The 17,580-nt window shown below is 36.9% G+C and overlaps 1 protein-coding gene across 1 annotated transcript in view; it reads right to left on the bottom strand.

The window, feature by feature from the left end:
* Positions 1-325: 325 nt before the first annotated feature.
* Positions 326-17,580, bottom strand: part of MIB1 (MIB E3 ubiquitin protein ligase 1) — a 51,203-nt gene continuing 33,948 nt past the window's right edge. The window contains exons 13-21 of the mRNA XM_081324986.1: positions 15,174-15,306; positions 11,255-11,341; positions 10,165-10,326; positions 8,225-8,406; positions 4,201-4,393; positions 2,822-2,900; positions 2,529-2,639; positions 1,541-1,641; positions 326-482 (exon numbers count right to left, since the gene is read on the bottom strand). Coding sequence (XP_081181112.1) covers positions 342-482; positions 1,541-1,641; positions 2,529-2,639; positions 2,822-2,900; positions 4,201-4,393; positions 8,225-8,406; positions 10,165-10,326; positions 11,255-11,341; positions 15,174-15,306 — 1,189 coding nt within the window. The 3' untranslated portion in view covers positions 326-341. The remainder of the gene's footprint in view (positions 483-1,540; positions 1,642-2,528; positions 2,640-2,821; positions 2,901-4,200; positions 4,394-8,224; positions 8,407-10,164; positions 10,327-11,254; positions 11,342-15,173; positions 15,307-17,580) is intronic.

Here is a 17,580-nt window from a genome sequence, read left to right as displayed (position 1 = left end):
AATATTGGTACACAAAAGCAACTGACAGTATAAAAATTAATATCATTGAAATTAAGTGTTTCTACATGTAAAACAAAAATGCCAAGCTAGAAAATCAGGATTATCCCTTTAACATAAAGGGGTTCTGGAGAAGAAGATATAAACAAACTGTGTTGATAAGTAATCCAATCTTACTTTAAATTTCTTCATGGTGAAAGTTGATTGTGCAAATAATAATGTTGTAGATATCAGCATTTACTGTAATGCTAGACATATCTTTACAACAACCTTTCAAATCAATTTATGGGGATCCAAAAAGCAAAATGTAGTAATATTGTCACAAGCATAAGACACTTGATATTTTAATACAAAAGAATTCTTCGTTCAATAGCCTTTCGACAGATAGGACATTCACTCATTCGATCTCCACAAAGCTGACATGTTCCATGACCACAAAGAAAGATCATATTCTTCAGACGGTCCAAGCACACAGGACACATGGTCTGTAAGACATAAACAAGGAATTAAATGTTTCCTTGGATAGTACAATAATCAGCTACAGCACTTAAATCTTGTACACGTACTTCCAGAAAAATAAAATTGCAGAAATGGCGAATACTAAGGAAAGTTAATATCTTTATGCTTAAAAGTAATTTAGCTTATATTTAATACACTATTTTAATACATTATTATACAGAACTTAGAGAAGTATTGAATAGGAAATCACCTAATGAAGAACTCACATTATACCCTGGAGGTTATAACTGCTGAAGATGACTATGCCCTAAAGCAGAAATGGGCAGAATGAGGGATAAATAGATATGGGTAGTATCATGATGGACACTTCCCCAAGAAGTAGCATCATAGTAGAACTTCCTCACTTTCCTAGTTCAAAAGAAATAGAGTTGAATTTAACAGTGCTGTCTATTATAGCTTCAAAGGAAAGCCTCACAAGCACCGTCTATTTTTTATTATGTTTCTGACTGGTTTATTTTAAAAAAAAGTCAATGTCTTTATGTATGACAATATGGCACAGTGAAAGGAAAAAAACATTCTCCAGATTTTTTTTTAATCTCAGGCAAAGATATATTTACTGACTTCATACTTCATAAATTTGGTATTTGGAAAGATGTTTGTCTATGTAAAATATCATTTAAGATTTAATGGAAATAATGCCTCAAAATCATTTATCTTTAATCTTGCACACCAACTGCATTTACACATGCAAGTTGTACTTTTTACATTTATGCCACACTATGCTTTTCTGAGATTTAGTTTATATTTCTGTGTATTTTATACAAAAATAGTCAGGAAAGCATCTATTAAATCTCTATGTTTTATTCAAATAATATTTATTTTTTTAGCCCTTGAGTTAAGTGTTGACTCCTGGCGACTGCCTGGACAAATCCCTGACGTTTTATGAAATCTAATAAATTTGAAGCATATTTTGACCTAAATATGTGTATCATTTCAATTTTTCATTATGTAGCAATTACCCTGAAAATGTTCACATGGTAGCTTTCTAACACAGTATACTATTCTCATATTTGATTTAATTTACCTGTTCCTTTATATCCTGCAACTGCTGCTGTAATTTCTGCACATCAGCATTGACATTAGTATTATCCTTATCCTTTTGCAGAACAGGAATGTTTCCACTTGCTAAAGAATGCACAGAGGAGGAAATAATGACAGACAATGCTCATCATCCAAAGTCACTTAAAATGTTCATCTAGCTTGGTTAATATATTTCTGTTTGTGAATTTTAAGAGTTCTTTTTTTTAAGCTGATAATTAAAAAAGTACAAATATATGTATCCATCCTACATGCTAATCTTCTGAATTCTGAACTTTACCATCAGAATTCAGCTTCAGTATGTGAATGTAAACAGATCACTACAAAAAGCCAGTATTCATAACTGAGTAGTTAAAGCTTTAAGAAGATAAATCTTTATTTTATATATAGTTTAGATTTATACACAGCTTTCCTCCTCTTTTCTCCTACTGCAACAACCTGTGGGATGGCGTTTGCTGACAAAGAATCATTGGTCCAAAAGTTACCCAGTGAGCTTCTGTAACTAAAGATGGATTTGAACTGGAGTCTCTCCAATGCCAGTCCAGCATCTTAATTATTGCGCTATATTGACAATATCTTCTAATCATTATCACTACCTTGGAAATGATACGTAAACAAATGCACTTTTCTTATGAGAAAAGGCTGAAGGATGTGAAGCTCTATGTCCAAAGTGCTGGAGAAAAAAAATGAAAACTCAAATGCCTTCGTGCATTGCTTTTCAGTTTCCCAAAGTTATTAGGATTAAGAATCAACAGCCCTTTGATTTGATTCATACGTTTCTTACTTCAAGAATCAAATTCTTACTTCAAGAATCAAATTCCAAAGACTTCTGGCTAAAACACTACTAATATAACATGGCTATCATGTATACATTCCATTACTATTATTATTATTATGAAGAAAAAAGGTATGCTTATACAAAGGGAAACAAGAATTTATTACAGTAAATTTGAGGAATAATTTTAAAAACTCACTGTCATCTATGGTATCTTCGGCACCTTTCCCACCACAGCACATAATAAAAGGAACTCTTCGTTCTACCACTGCCCGACATTGCACACATTTTTTCATAAGGCTGGCACAATCTGCAAAGAAAAAAAATTAAGACTAGTGTGCCTTAACCATAGAGGGAAAAAATAAATGAGAAAAAATCTTGGGCAACTAACTGAAGACAAAGGTCTTTGCCAAGTATGCCTAACTCAAAAATCAAGTCAAGCCAATTTAAATAACTTGTTAGATTCCTCTTAAGAAACAACTGTTTACGTACTTTCACAAGCACACATGTGTCCACAAGGCTGAAAGAGTACTGCAGCTTTTTTATCTGAGCATACAACACATTCTTCAATCTGTAAAAACAAAATTAAAGTAACTTTATAGCATTTAGTTCTTCAATTAAATGCTGTTAGCTTAATATCTGTTCTAGATGAAATGGAAGGAAGACCTATTAAAGATATTATCTGGCATGTATAAAGACAAATTTTCCTGAATCAATATTGCTTCTGCAAAACTAACTTTGGAAGTTTAAAAAATGATAAAGAGAGAGTGATCTGTTACATACTGTATGTTTTGATGCTTTAAAAAAGTTCAAAAGAATGAATCAAGCGACAATGTTCAAAGCTAAGTAAGTTCCCCAAATCCCACATAAGGCACACCACTTTTTAACTTGTTCATTGCTTATTTAGAATTAGGGGGGGGGGAACAGTAAGGCAGGAAAATTTGCAAATTACTGAGGAAAGAAAAAGAGCTCCAATGTTTTAAACCCAATCTAGGTGAATAAACAACATACTTACAAATGTATATGCACACACATCTCTATATATACTACTGTATACAGGTAGTTCTTGACTTAAACCATTTGTTTAGTGACTGTTACAAGTTACAAGAGCAGTGAGTAAAGTGACTTACAACCGGTCCTTGCGTTTACAACCATAGCAGCATCCCTAGTCACATGATTAAAATTTGGTCACTTGTCAATCAGACAGGGAAGGTATGTTGCAGATCCCATCAGTTAAAGAATCCTGAATGACGGGGTTTAGAAAGGCAACTTTCTCTACCATTGCTACTGCCCTATGGAATATTCTCCCTTTGGAGGTGAGGTAGGCCCCGACTCTTCTGGCTTTCCATGGTTCTGCAGGGCTGACTGGTGCCCCGAGAGCCCTCCTTTGCCTTTTAACTTATTTTAATAAAGTTTAATCATCCTTGCCTCTTTTCAAGTTAGAGAAGTTTTATCTAACTTTAATGATTTTATATGAAAAATCAGATGATCTGTGAAGATATGTTTATCGAACAATTACAATTACCACGACATGAATCTTCTAGATGTAGTACAAAACCAGCAAAGAAATGATTATTGCTTTTGCTTAGAAGAATCTGGTTGTCATTTTGAGAAATGGAATGTTGAACCAGATGCTCTGGTTTCACTAAATCAGGACAATACAAGCTAGATTTTATAGAATACATCATCAAATAAAATTATGGGGAGAAATACTGTTTTAAAGATAATTAATTCCTTCTGACAAAAGAGTTTAAACCATGAACAATTGGAATATCAGCTTTTTGTTTAAGCATTTTCTATATGTTTCATTTTAAAAGGCCGTACCCAGTATTTGACATATTGAAAAGATCAAAAAAAATTTAAGCACACACCTTTGTTCTTGACTGAACATGCTCTTTGCAAATGAGGCATTTCTTGACTCTTGGTGAACACAGGGAACAAGTAGCAATGTGCCCACATGGGCCAAATAGAGTATCTCTCTTCATATCAGAACATACCATACATTCTTCTAAGGTTTCGGAATCATTACTGATCATAGAAGGACTTCGGGAACCAACCTGTCCACTAAACACAAGCCTACGTTCAGATATTTATATACACATTGAATATAATATCCAAAATTAAAGAGTATTATTAACATTTGTAATTATAAATTCAGGAAAATAACAATATGATCCTTTCTGACAATCTTACAGAAAGCATTTTGGAAAATGATGGCCAAGTTTGCAAATTTATCTGCTGACTTGGAAGCATATCTTGGTGAGGTCAATAGGACTTTACATCTAAGTTGTAAACTGTGTTGCAGTTACTACCTGGCTCAGTTAAAACCAAATCACTTTGAAGATAAAACAGTAGATATTTACATAAAACTACATAAAACTGCTTCTGCAACATTCTTGACTTGATAAATAAATATTTATTTATTTATTTATTTATTGATGGGATTTATATCCCGTCCTATCTCCCGAAGGACTCAGGGCGGCTAACAGCAAAACATATAATAAGTACAGAGATCAAGATAGAAATAAAATTGAGAACATCTGTGCAATAAATTAAATTAGAGAATTTAAGAGATAAATTAAAAATACTAAATATAAATTAAATAAAATGCCTGTCAGTCTAGGTCGGCCTGGTGGAACAGGAGTGTTTTGAGGCCGCGGCAAAAGGATTGGAGGTTTTGGGCCATCCGAAGCTCAGGGGGGAGCTGATTCCATAGGGCTGGCGCTCCCACAGAGAAGGCCCTCCCCCTGGGGGTCGCCAGTCGACATTGCCTAGCTGACGGTACCCTGAGGAGGCCTTCTCTGTGCGAGCGCACTGGACGATGGGGATTTGTTCCCGGCAGCAGATGGTCCTGCAAGTATCCCGGACCTAAGCCATGTAGGGCTTTAAAGGTAAGTACCAGCACCTTAAATCTCACCCGGAGGGCAACTGGTAGCCAATGCAGCTCACGCAGGAGTGGTGTAATATGGGAGTATCGGGGAGCTCCCATCACAACCCGTGCAGCTGCATTCTGCACCAGCTGAAGCCTCCGGGTGGTCTTCAAGGGCAGCCCCATGTAGAGAGCATTACAGTAATCAATACGGGAGGTAACGAGTGCGTGGGTGACTGTACGTAGGGCATCTCGGTCCAAAAAGGGGCGCAACTGGTATATAAGACGAATCTGTGCAAATGCCCCCCTAGCCACGGCTCCAATATGATCTTCAAAACTGAGTCGTGAATCTAGGAGGACGCCCAGATTGCGTGCTCTATCAATGGGAGGTAACATCTCTCCTCCAATAGTCAGAGATGGAACATTTTGGACTAAACGAGATGACGGTATGTACAGCCACTCAGTCTTGGCCGGGTTAAGTCGAAGCCTGTTTTCTCCCATCCAAATCTGTACCGCTTCCAGGCAATGGGACATCACATCGAGGGCATCACTGGGTTGATTCGGGGTGGAGATGAATAGCTGGGTATCATCAGCATATTGATGATATTTCACCCCGAAGCTACGGATGATCTCTCCCAGCGGCTTCATATAGATGTTGAACAGGAGGGGCGAGAGCACCGAACCCTGAGGCACTCCACACTTAAGAGGCCTAGGGCTTGACCTCTGCCCTCCTGCCAACACCGTCTGCGAACGGTCCGAGAGGTAGGAGGAGAACCACCGCAAAACGGTGCCTCCCACTCCCAGCCCCTCAAGATGACGCAGTAAGATACCATGGTCGATGGTATCAAAAGCTGCTGATAGATCTAATAGGACCAGGACAGAGGAATAACCTCTATCTCGGGCCCGCCAGAGATCATTCACCAGCGCGACCAATGCCGTCTCCGTGCTGTGCCCGGGTCTGAAACCCGATTGGTACGGATCTAGATATTCAGCTTCCTCCAGGTTCAAAGGGAGCTGTCGTGCCACCACGCTCTCAACGACCTTCGCAAGGAAGCGAAGGTTGGAGACAGGACGGAAGTTGTTTAAAACAGCTGGGTCCAGTGCCGGCTTCTTGAGGAGGGGCCTTACCACCGCCTCTTTCAAGGCAGCAGGGAAGTACCCTTCACTCAATGAGGCATTGATAACTGCTAGGAGCCAGCCTCGTGTAGCCTCCCGAGCTGCATAGACTAGCCAGGAGGGACATGGGTCCAACAAACATGTGGCGGCACTTAGTTTCCCCATGATCTTGTCCACTTCATCCGGAGTCACAGGATCGAACTCTTCCCAAATGTATTCGGCCAACTTCATCGCTTTCCTCTCGTTAGATACTGCCCAGTCAGAGTCCAGACCAGCCCGAATCTGAGCAATTTTGTCCACCAGATATTTACTAAATTCCTCAGCCCGTCCATGTAGGGGGTCCTCTCCCGTCTCTTGACTTATAAGGGAGCGGACCACTCTAAATAGGGCGGCCGGGCGATTATCTGCGGACGCAATGAGGGTGGTGAAGTAGGCACGCTTTGCCACCCTCATTGCCACGAGATAAGATCTAGAAAAGGATCTTAACTGTGATCGGTCAGACTCAGACCGGCTGGTTCTCCAAATGCTCTCTAGGCCTCTTCTCTGGCGCTTCATCTCCCGCAGGTCCTTGGAGAACCAAGGAGCGAGTCGGGACTTGCGCCGGGTCAGTGGCCGCAAAGGGACAACGCGGTCGAGTGCCTCCGAAGCAGCCTGCTGCCAGGCATTAACTAAGGACTCGACCGGGTTGTGGGAGAGGGAGGTGGGAATCGGTCCAAGCGCCATCCGGAATTTATCTGGGTCCATCAGGCGCCTGGGGCGGAACCACCTGGTCGGTTCCGCCTCCTGACGGCGGGGGGTGACGTGACGGAGGCCCAACCGCAGGAGGTAATGGTCTGTCCATGAAAGGGGTTGTGATGTTGGGGTAACCCCACCCAGTCCATTTAGCCACTGCCCAGAGACAAAAATAAGATCAGGCATGTTTCCTCCCTCGTGAGTTGGGTCCTGAGTGATTTGTGTCAGGTCCATGGCCATCATGGAGGCCATGAACTCTCGGGCCACTTCTGATGCACTGCCCAGGGAAGGTAGATTAAAGTCTCCCAGTACCATAAGTTTTGGAAATTCGACCGCCAATCCCGAGATGGCGTCAGGTAGCTTGGGTAGAACCGTTGCTGTGCAGCTTGGAGAGAGGTATACCAGAAGTAGGCCCAACTGACCACCAGGACCCCATCTTAAGAGGAGGGATTCACATCCGTCTATCTGAGGGGCAGTGGCCTTCCGCGGATGGAGGGTCTCTCTGATAACGACCGCCACGCCACCTCCCCTACCCTGAGCTCGAGGTTGATGTAGCACACGGAAACCTGGAGGGGATAAATCAGTCAGAGGGACCCCTCCCTCTGGGCCCAACCAGGTTTCCGTGATGCACGCCAGGTCTGCGTCTTCCTCCTCGATCAAGTCATGGATGAGGGGAGCTTCATTCACAACAGACCTGGCATTAAAATAGATCATAAATCCTTTTTTTATTTTTATGTTATATATTTAATTGTAACAGAGATAATGTGCTATGGCATAAAAAAGCCTAACCTGAATTCAAACTAATCAGAGTTTAGTATGCTGTATGAATGAAGCTGTTAGTTCTTTAACCTAGTCAGTATGAAAACAAAATATAAATTTAAAGTATAATAAAACAAAATATGTTCTTAAAAAAAAGCAGTTGACCAAATAAAGATTGATAAATAAATATAGAAGAATTGGCCAGGGGAAATATTTCCCATTTAAGTTATATACCAACCATTCTACTATGACAACCTGTCTATTGACCAGAATGACAACAATTTAAATGATTAAAGTAGACATGAGGCAACTGTAATTAAATTTAGCCCAGGTTAAATGCCTAAGTAAAGCACTATCTGCCTAATCTGTACAAAATAAAACTATGTAGTGAAATGTGAGTACTTCCTTGTAATACAAACCTGATTTTTTCCTTGTGGCATTTAGCCAATGCTTTACAGAGGCTAGGATCAGGACATAAGTCAAGGGGTGACTGACCCTTCTTGTTGCGAATACCAAGGTCAGCTCCATTGGCTGCCAGGAAACAGGCAATAGATGCTGCACTTTTCTTCTCTGCTCCCTGAGTTCCCAATCCCATTATCAACTGAAAGAAAGTAAACAGGCAACTCCTTTGAATTTGTATTCGTGTACCTAAAGTATCGCAAAAGAGCAAATTTAAAAATAATACCTACATGAAGGTATAATTACCATTAATAGATTTTAGTAAATGCAATGTTGTACAAAATTAAGATGTGTTTAGTAGGCTGGATTCCTTTAATCCCTTTGGGTCTATAGGTGTTTTTTTGAAAAGCGTGATCGACGTGCTAATATCCTCACAACATGGAAAGAACAGCAGGAAAGTCTGCCACAATGTGATAACCTACAGACTTTTGTTTCAACCAAACAAACAAGCCAATCGCCCCCAAATCATTTTTAAATAATTTCTTCCAAAATTACATTCTTCAACATTTGTTACCTTCCAATGGATGATAAATCCCAACGTTACAACATGTACATTTGCAATGAAGAATGACTGCTAAAAGATGCAAAATAGTTCCACAATTTTTCCCCATCAAACACACCCCTTCTGACTTTGGATTGCATATACATATTTCCCCCCCTTTCCCCTCACTCTTTTTCTTTTTTCTATGCCTGATTTCCCCCCCCCTGTCTTTTCCTTCTACTTTTCTGATTGTCTATCATCAGTCCACTACAAGCCCCCAACACCATTTTTTTTCCATTTTAATTTGGGCTGGTTGGCTGGCTGGCAAAAGAACTGTGACCCCTGGTCTGAGCAATGTTCTCCATGTAAGCCCTAATACAATTTGACAAAGAAAAGGGAAAAAACATCCCTACTAAAACTGAAGATCTGAAATTTTAAAACAAAGATTGTTATAACACTAGAGAAAGGGAAAGAGGAGAAGGGCGGAAGAGGAGGAGGAGGAGGAGGAGGAGGAGGAGGAGGAGGAGGAGGAGGAGATAAATTTTGTAGAGAAGAGACCATTGCTGACCTAATTTATGCTGAAAAATCTTAAATCTTGTATTGACCTTTTATGCATTTTTTCTCCTGTCAGCCCTCTGTCTAAGAGAGTCCTTTGTCAGAGAGTTTTCCTGGTAGTCCAGACCAGGAAGTCAAATTTATGGATGCTAATACTACTTTTATTCTAAGATTACAAAAAAAAACCTTGCAAGTCTGAGTGTGTCTCTCCCCTCTCTGCTTTTAATTCAAGAAAACTAGCAAAGGTCAAGTCTGAGTTGATTTCTCCAATTATGCTCCTGCTTTGGACTCAGATTTCTCTTATCTGACCATTGTCTTGGTTGCAGCTCTTCTTCCTCAAAGTTATTTTCACAATTACAACAATTCTGACATTGTTCGTATTTTAAAATTCAGCAGCTAACCCTCCTGTTAATATTAATGCAACATTTCTCTGCAATTCTTTTTAATAACTCTACTTTAAACTAGTTATTGAATATAAAGTCAATAATATTAAATATTTATGCTGCTTGATTCCCAGAATGTCATTACATACTACTTACAATTTACACATATGTACATACACACACAACAAATTGCAAATGCTTTAGATCACCTCTATTCCCATTATCTTCTTTAATTATATATATTGATGTTTAAAGATATCAAAATCCAATTAAACGACATTGAAACATTTTAGATTTTTTAATATAGCTTTTGCCATATACACATCCATGTTTATTGTGTTATCAAATAATATTTACTTATTGGCACAGAATCTTTAAATAACTTTTTTTAGAGAACAGAAAGCAGATCAAAGCAAAAGTGCCTTTACAGCCTACTGCAAAGACAAAATTTAACAGAGGAGAAACAAAAAAGTTTTCTTACTGTATTCTTGGAGGGTTCCCAAGCCGCATCTACCTTGCCCACATCTTGCATGTCTTGGAGTTGGCGAAGCTGCGACAAAGTATGATGTCGCAGGGCCTCATGCAACGGAGTATCCCCATCTTTATCCTGAATATCCAATTTAGCACCTGCACGAACTAGAAGCTGAAAGCAAATAAGTGTCAAGATTTTGAATACCTTTTGCAATAAATAGAATTACACTTATTAAAAGCATTAAAAACAGCTCATACGTTTAACTATTCAAGGCTGAGTTTCCTCTTAATTAGATTTTGTAGCCTGCACTTTAAACTTTTCCTCTTTATTTTTATCAATTGATATGCTCACTGAATATAAATTAGTAAATCATGGTTAAACAGTAAGTAGATAACAATGGATATCCAAAAGGAAATTGCTCCAACACTATTATTATAAATACATGAAAAATTAGTAATGTAACCAATGCAATTTTCAACAGATACTGTATGTTGGTATAATGGTATTATATGCAAAAACATTCAGAAACGTAAACTCAAAGAATATGGCAAGCAGATTTTAATAATGGCAATGGGATATAACAAACATTGAACCAATCACTATTTTATAATCAGTATCTTGCAATCAAAAGTTGCAGTGTACATATACATATTCCAACCACTGAATTCCTCATCCTCTTGATTTTCCAGATCCTTCTAATAATTTGTTCTTCCTCTACTCTTGTTTTCCATCCTTTTCTCTCTTACCATGATTATCAATTTTCCCCACTCAATGACTATATTGTGGTTATTGGGTAATAGAATTTACTCATATATCTCATGTGCATAGAAGATTAAATCAAAAATAGAGTAAGCAGTGTTTGATTTTTGATCAATATTTAATCTATTTAAAAATAATTTACGTATGATATATAAGTGGAAAAGCAACCAGACTATCATTTAAACAGGTCATGTTTGCTGTTAATATGCTGGAAGGAAAATAGAGCATGAAAATGGAGAGAAATTCTCTTATTGCATAATCCTTTTAGAAATACATTGCACTATAATAGTATACCAGTAGTTGAAAAGTCCATTCTTATGGTATATTATTATTGCCTTACCCGCACTATTTGAGTGTGCTGTCTTTCAACAGCAAGGTGCAATGCAGTTTGTTGATTTACATTCTGAATATCCAAGTTAGCCGTGCCCTGAAAGAGAAATCCCAAATGTTACTCATATTAACTGAACTGAACTATCAGTATAGTTGTGAAAGAATGTATATGATAGCATAGTTAAAAATATTAGACTATTATTTCTCCGCTGCTAAAATCAATTTAAAAATCTATACATATATTTTATGAAACTGAAATAATTTTTATATTCTTTCTATCAGCATTTTCCATGAATCAATATTTGATATGTAAAGTTTAAAGAATGTTTCATTAGTTGTTTTCAAAAAAAAAAATAAAAAATTGATCCACTGAAATAACAAATAACTTAATATTTTTCACAGCACAGGCCCTTCTTGTTTAGGACTACCTCATTTAGGGACCACTCAGAAATATGATGCCAATTTTAAAAAAAACATTTTCTGACCAGTGCTTGCATTTATCATCAAATTTCAGAGCGTGAAACTGATTAAGGCCTGGTCAATTTGGGGTAGCACTATGAGCTGGTGGGAAAGTTCTAATAAACTAATTAAGATCATAGAACTAAGCCTGTTCACTTCAGGTTAGTACTTTTTAGGGAAGCACTACGCTGTGGAGGAAAGCAGCATGGGAAGAAATACATTGTTTAAGCAATTTCTCTGCTCTGCAAGGGCATAAAAGGGGAGAGGAATAGGTCATACACAGGACACTCTATACGAGAGAACTTTATCTAAATGAGCAACCACTGATCTTTGCAATAACTCTTTTTCTCTAGTCATGTTTGTCTAGTGACCACTTACAGCTGATTGAACATTTAGCTACCAATTTAAGGAATGGATTTTGGTTACTAAACAAGGAGATGGTGTATACAGTACTGAGACAATGTATGTATAGCCGTGGTTCCCAACTTTTTCTATACCCTGCACCCATAGAATGCTTGATATATTCTTGCACCCCTTAGTTCGAAATAATAGCAACAAATTATGCATATACTCCAAGATCACCGCAGATGGGGACTGCAGTCAAGAAATTAAAAGAGGCTTGCTCCTGGGGAGGAAAGCCATGGCAAATCTAGACAGCACACTAAAAAGCACAGACATCACCCTGTCAACAAAAGTGCGTATAGTCAAGGCTATGGTCTTCCCAGTTGCAATGTATGGCAGTGAAAGTTGGACCATAAGAAAGGCTGAGCACCAAAGAATTGAGGCCTTTGAACTATGGTGCTGGAGAAGACTCCTGCGAGTCCCTTGGACTGCAAGGCGATCAAACCGGTCAGTCCTAGAGGAGATCAACCCTGACTGCTCTTTAGAAGGCCAGATCTTGAAGTTGAAACTCAAATACTTTGGCCACCTAATGAGAAGGAAGGACTCACTGGAGAAGAGCCTAATGCTGGGAAAGGTTGAGGGCAAGAGAAGAAGGGGACAACAGAGAATGAGGTAGCTGGATGAAGTAACTGAAGCAGTAGGTGTGAGCTTAAATGGACTCCAGAAGATGGTAGAGGACAGGAAGGCCTGGAGGAGCATTGTCCATGGGGTCGTGATGGGTCGGACACAACTTCGCAACTAACAAACAACAACATGCATATACACTATCATTTTGAAATTTCTAAACTGAAGTTTTTGCACCCCCTGGAATATCGTCTCGCACTCCCAGTGGATGCGAGCACCCTCGGCTGGGAACCACTGATGTATAGGGATTCATAAGCTCCACATATTGAGTGGATATAATCAACTTACCTCTTTGACCAACTCAAACTTAATAGTTCAATTTGAACTAGCTTAGAACAAAATACACCTTCTGGATGAAAAGCTAATTAATAGTAATACGTTAAACTAATATGCCACCTGACTCTGAACAAGTTGGCAGTGGAAATTACAATAAAATTAATAAAACATAAAAAGTGAAAGATAAAAGATAGCAAGTGCTTTGGAAAAAGGGCTTTCACTCTCCCTCTTGAAAGGTCTGGGTGAAGATGGCTCTTTAAAACAACAGCAAAGTGGAGAGGCAGGGGTAGGGAATCCAAATCACAGGGGGAGCCTCGTTCCAGATGGTAGGCACCACTACAGAGATGGGGCGCTTTTTAAAATATTTTTAGTAAGAATTTTAATTACAATAATAAAACTTAATGCAAACCAAACTTTGAGAAGAGAATGAAAAAAATAATAGCGCAGGAAAAAGAAATATAAAGTGACTTCAAAACTTCATCACAAGCATAAACAAATTTAACAAATCTTCACTCCTATAAGGTTAAAACAAGTAACTCTTCATTCTGTATTCCATCCTTTATAAGCAAATCCATAAAATATTAACTTTTCTATCCTGATGTCAGCAGAAAATTCATAAAGGATTGTCAGAACATTGCAAAAAATGATTTATTTTAACCTTGATCAAATAAGCCACCTTTATATTCCTTCCTTTTTTACCCTAACAGTCTTATTTTTAACATCAAGCAAATATTCTTATAGGCGTTTTCTCTTTAATTCTTCATTCTATCACACAAATGTCTTCAGATTTTTGACAAGCCTCCTTTTGTAGATCAAATCAGAAAATATTTCCCAGGTCATTTTCTTGGTTCATCATTTGTAGTTCTCTTTTAATTTTTAAAACTTCAGTTTCTTTTGTATATCTAATTTCGATGTCATAATATTATTTCTAGCCAATTTTTCTAATTAAGGTCTGTTATTTTATTTTTGTCTCCTAGGATACTAGGCCCCCTAAGTAACTAATCATCCAATTTATGATTACCCCAACCCATTATGTCACACATTTTGATGAGAAACCATTTATGAACACTATTTTTTTTCTTTATTTCATTTATGAACACTGTTGAAATGTGATTTCCAAATAAGTATCAATTAAATGGTCATGCCAACCAGATTACAATTAAGCAATTTGCTAATTAGACTGTCATGGGATACTTTGTCACATATTCTGCTTAGATTAAGATGTATTATCCATGTAGCTTTCCCAAAATCTAAACTGTCTGAACAAAAATGTGATTAACTTAGCAATGACTTGAACATGATTGAATGAAGGGAAATAAACCCAATACTATTCATTTGGTAATCTAGGATGCAATTTATCTTACTTAAATTCATTCAAAATAAATTGGCATTCTATAGCTATTTTTGGATCAGTAACAAGTTTTAATTCTATCCGTTCATCTGGCTTTTCATACATGCTGTTTTGTTGGAGAAGAGTTGGCATAGTGAGTGAATGGCTCCATTTTCTTGTTTTATCTTGGTTACTGCTACTATTTTGTTATTATCCTAAGGTTACAGTGGCTAGTATATTGTTCTTTTTTCCTTTATTTTATTTTGAGCATAGTTGAACTTTATTTATTCGTATGTTCTTTTTGCTTAGGTAAGCTAATGTAAACACCATTGTTTCAAATTCAAATGAAATTTCAATCTGAAATTCAAATTTATTCAACATTTCATTAAGTTTTCTACTTGCAATGTTTTCTATAGTATAGTCAATTTCATTTATGTTTGAGCAAAAATGGATATTATAAGGTTCAGTGCTTTTTTCATTGAATAAACTATATTTTTCAATTGTTTAACTAAGGGATTCATTTCACCAAAGTGGCTATACAAATTAGGAAAAAGGAATATATGCACTTCCAAAATCTCAATAAAATATCCAAGTACATCTAGAAACTAAAATATAAGATAGCTGATGTTATTAAAGCTTAGTTTCTGGAAATCTGTGATACCCTTACTTTGCTCTCACTAAGAGAACCAGTAGTAGTACAATAAATGTCTTTATGATTAGTTAAAAAAAACACCCTTTATTTGGATGTAGAAAATGGTTTGTAAGCAAATGTATGCATCTATTTGTAATAAATAATGCATTTTCTTTCTTGAATGAAAACAATTGATAGGAAATTTACCTGATGTACCAAAAGTTCTGCTACTTCTACATGATTATTGAGTGCTGCCAAATGCAAAGCAGTATATCCATCGTCCTTTTTTTCATCTACAATCCATGGTCTTGGAAGCTTAGAGAGTAACACTCGCATTGCACTGAAACAGAAAAAAATGTAAAGGATTATATATCCTGTATTCTAGAAGGAATACAATTTTCCATTTAAGTGTAACATCCCAAAACTCACTGATTAGATTGCCAGGAGTTTTTATTATTACTGAAAAACTGATTTTATACGAAATACTATCCATTCTATTAAACCTTAACATTCTTTCTCAATGAGATAATGTAATGGAATCCATATAAATATATTAGGTATTCTAGTGATCCATGTCCAGTTCTTCCGAATTTTATTCATACTGTCTTACACATCCCCACATAAGTATATTAGTTTAATATATTTCAGTACTAATAGCTATTTTACAATCATTAATAGGGTAATGATTTAATTCCCCTGAACTCAATGGGGCTTACCTCTGAGTAAATATATGTATAATTTCATAAAATGCATTTTTCAACTATCATACTCAGTTTGCCACACAGAATAAATACTGACATTTATGACTGCTTATTTACCATGAGTGGGCACCCTAGAAATCAGAGAAATAAATAAAATCTAGTAATGGTATACTTTGAAAATAGGAGGGAAGTCTCTTATTTTCAACACTATACTGTATCTCACATTTATTTACTCTTCTCCCTTGCCTCAAATATCATTACTTCATGTTTGAGGATTATGTTCATGCAGTTCATACACCACCTGCTGTGCTTCAATCTACCATGCTGACATTACATACTTTCTTTCCCCAATTATATATGAATGGAATTTTGTATGGGAATTCACAGTGGTAATATGAGTTGTTGTACTTCTGTGTAGCTTGGGGGAGGGGTGTCTGTGTAACAAGTATGCATGTCTGTGTATTTTTGTGTAGCTTGGGGAATGTGTATCTTCCAGTCTTCCCCTCTTAAAAACCTAATTTACCCTTCAAAACTATTCTTTTTAAAAGGAAACTTCAAATGCTTTTAACTCTTCCTCTTTTTTTGCCAGAAGCTATATAAATCTTTTCACATTGATAATATGACCTAGAAAAATTGAGGACCAAAAAACCCTGATGTAGTTTACCATTTAAATATATTGATATCCTATCTCAAAAACATTTTTCAAGGTAATTTAAGATAATCAAAACCCACATAATAGATTCATTAGAAAGTTTTGGAAAACTATCAAATAGTCTTTTAAAAAGTTAATGGAACTAATAAACACAGTGGGGAGGGGAGAATCCTATACCTACTACCCAATGTATCCGTTCCATATACAGAGTGCCATAAAAGAAATCCTTTCACTAGTAACCATTTAAATAATGGAAAAAAGGACATTGCTAAATAAGATTTGGAGGAACGTTGTCCATAGGGTCGCGATGGGTTGGACACGACTTCGCAACTAACAACAACAACAACAAAAATAAGATTTATCAAGGTACGGTCAGGTAGGTTTATGAAAAAAAATACAAATCTAGAGATACATCTAGATATAAACTATTCATTCTGGATGGTTATTTAAAGATACTTAACAGAGGGATCCAATTACTTACACTCTCTCATGAGCAATGGACTACTAACCTCTGTATCTTATCAATCATCAGCATTCCACAAAAAGAGCAATCAGAGAAAAGTTATACACTTGTAGAATGTTTTACAGAATATCCCTAATTGTTATTGTTATTGACATTTTGTTCAGGTAGAACACAAACTACATTTAATGTACAAATGAAATTAGAAAAACTCAAAAAATTGTTTTTAAAGACAATCACATTTATATATATTCATATTCCTAAAATATAAAGTACTTTTCTAAAATAAAATGCAAATTATAAGCTAAAACTTCAATTGTCAATTAAGAACAGTTTCTTCCATCCTGATTATTAAAAACGTTTCCTTACTCCATACTGTGTTTGATTATTTTTACACAAAACAGAGGTTTCTAAAGTTTTTGAAATGTTACTTCATTCTAAATTTTTTCTATCTTGCTTTTATCTCTAGAAGAATAAACACAGTGACTGAGAAAACAGAATTTGAACATGAGTAAAAAAAATAGGAAAAACGTAAGCTGAAACACAGAACTCAATTTAATTTGATATCACACATATAGGGTCCGAGTAGTAAAACTGCAGGATGAGCAATCAATAGGCAGAATAAAAGACAGGGGCACCGTCTGTTCCTGGAACAGCAACCAACAGTTGAGATACTATTTTTTGCAAAGGTTGACTAAATATGGTCAGGGAAGAGAGAGGCAAAAGACAGCCTGGGAGTGGATGTTTCAAATGCCTGGCTGCCTATAAAGCTGAAATAGTTTTGCTAGTGCCCTGAGTAGC

Source organism: Vipera berus (genome assembly GCF_964194415.1).
Source record: "Vipera berus genome assembly, chromosome: 3".
NCBI classification, from domain to species: domain Eukaryota; kingdom Metazoa; phylum Chordata; class Lepidosauria; order Squamata; family Viperidae; genus Vipera; species Vipera berus.
This window is presented reverse-complemented; position numbering and strand designations above follow the sequence as displayed.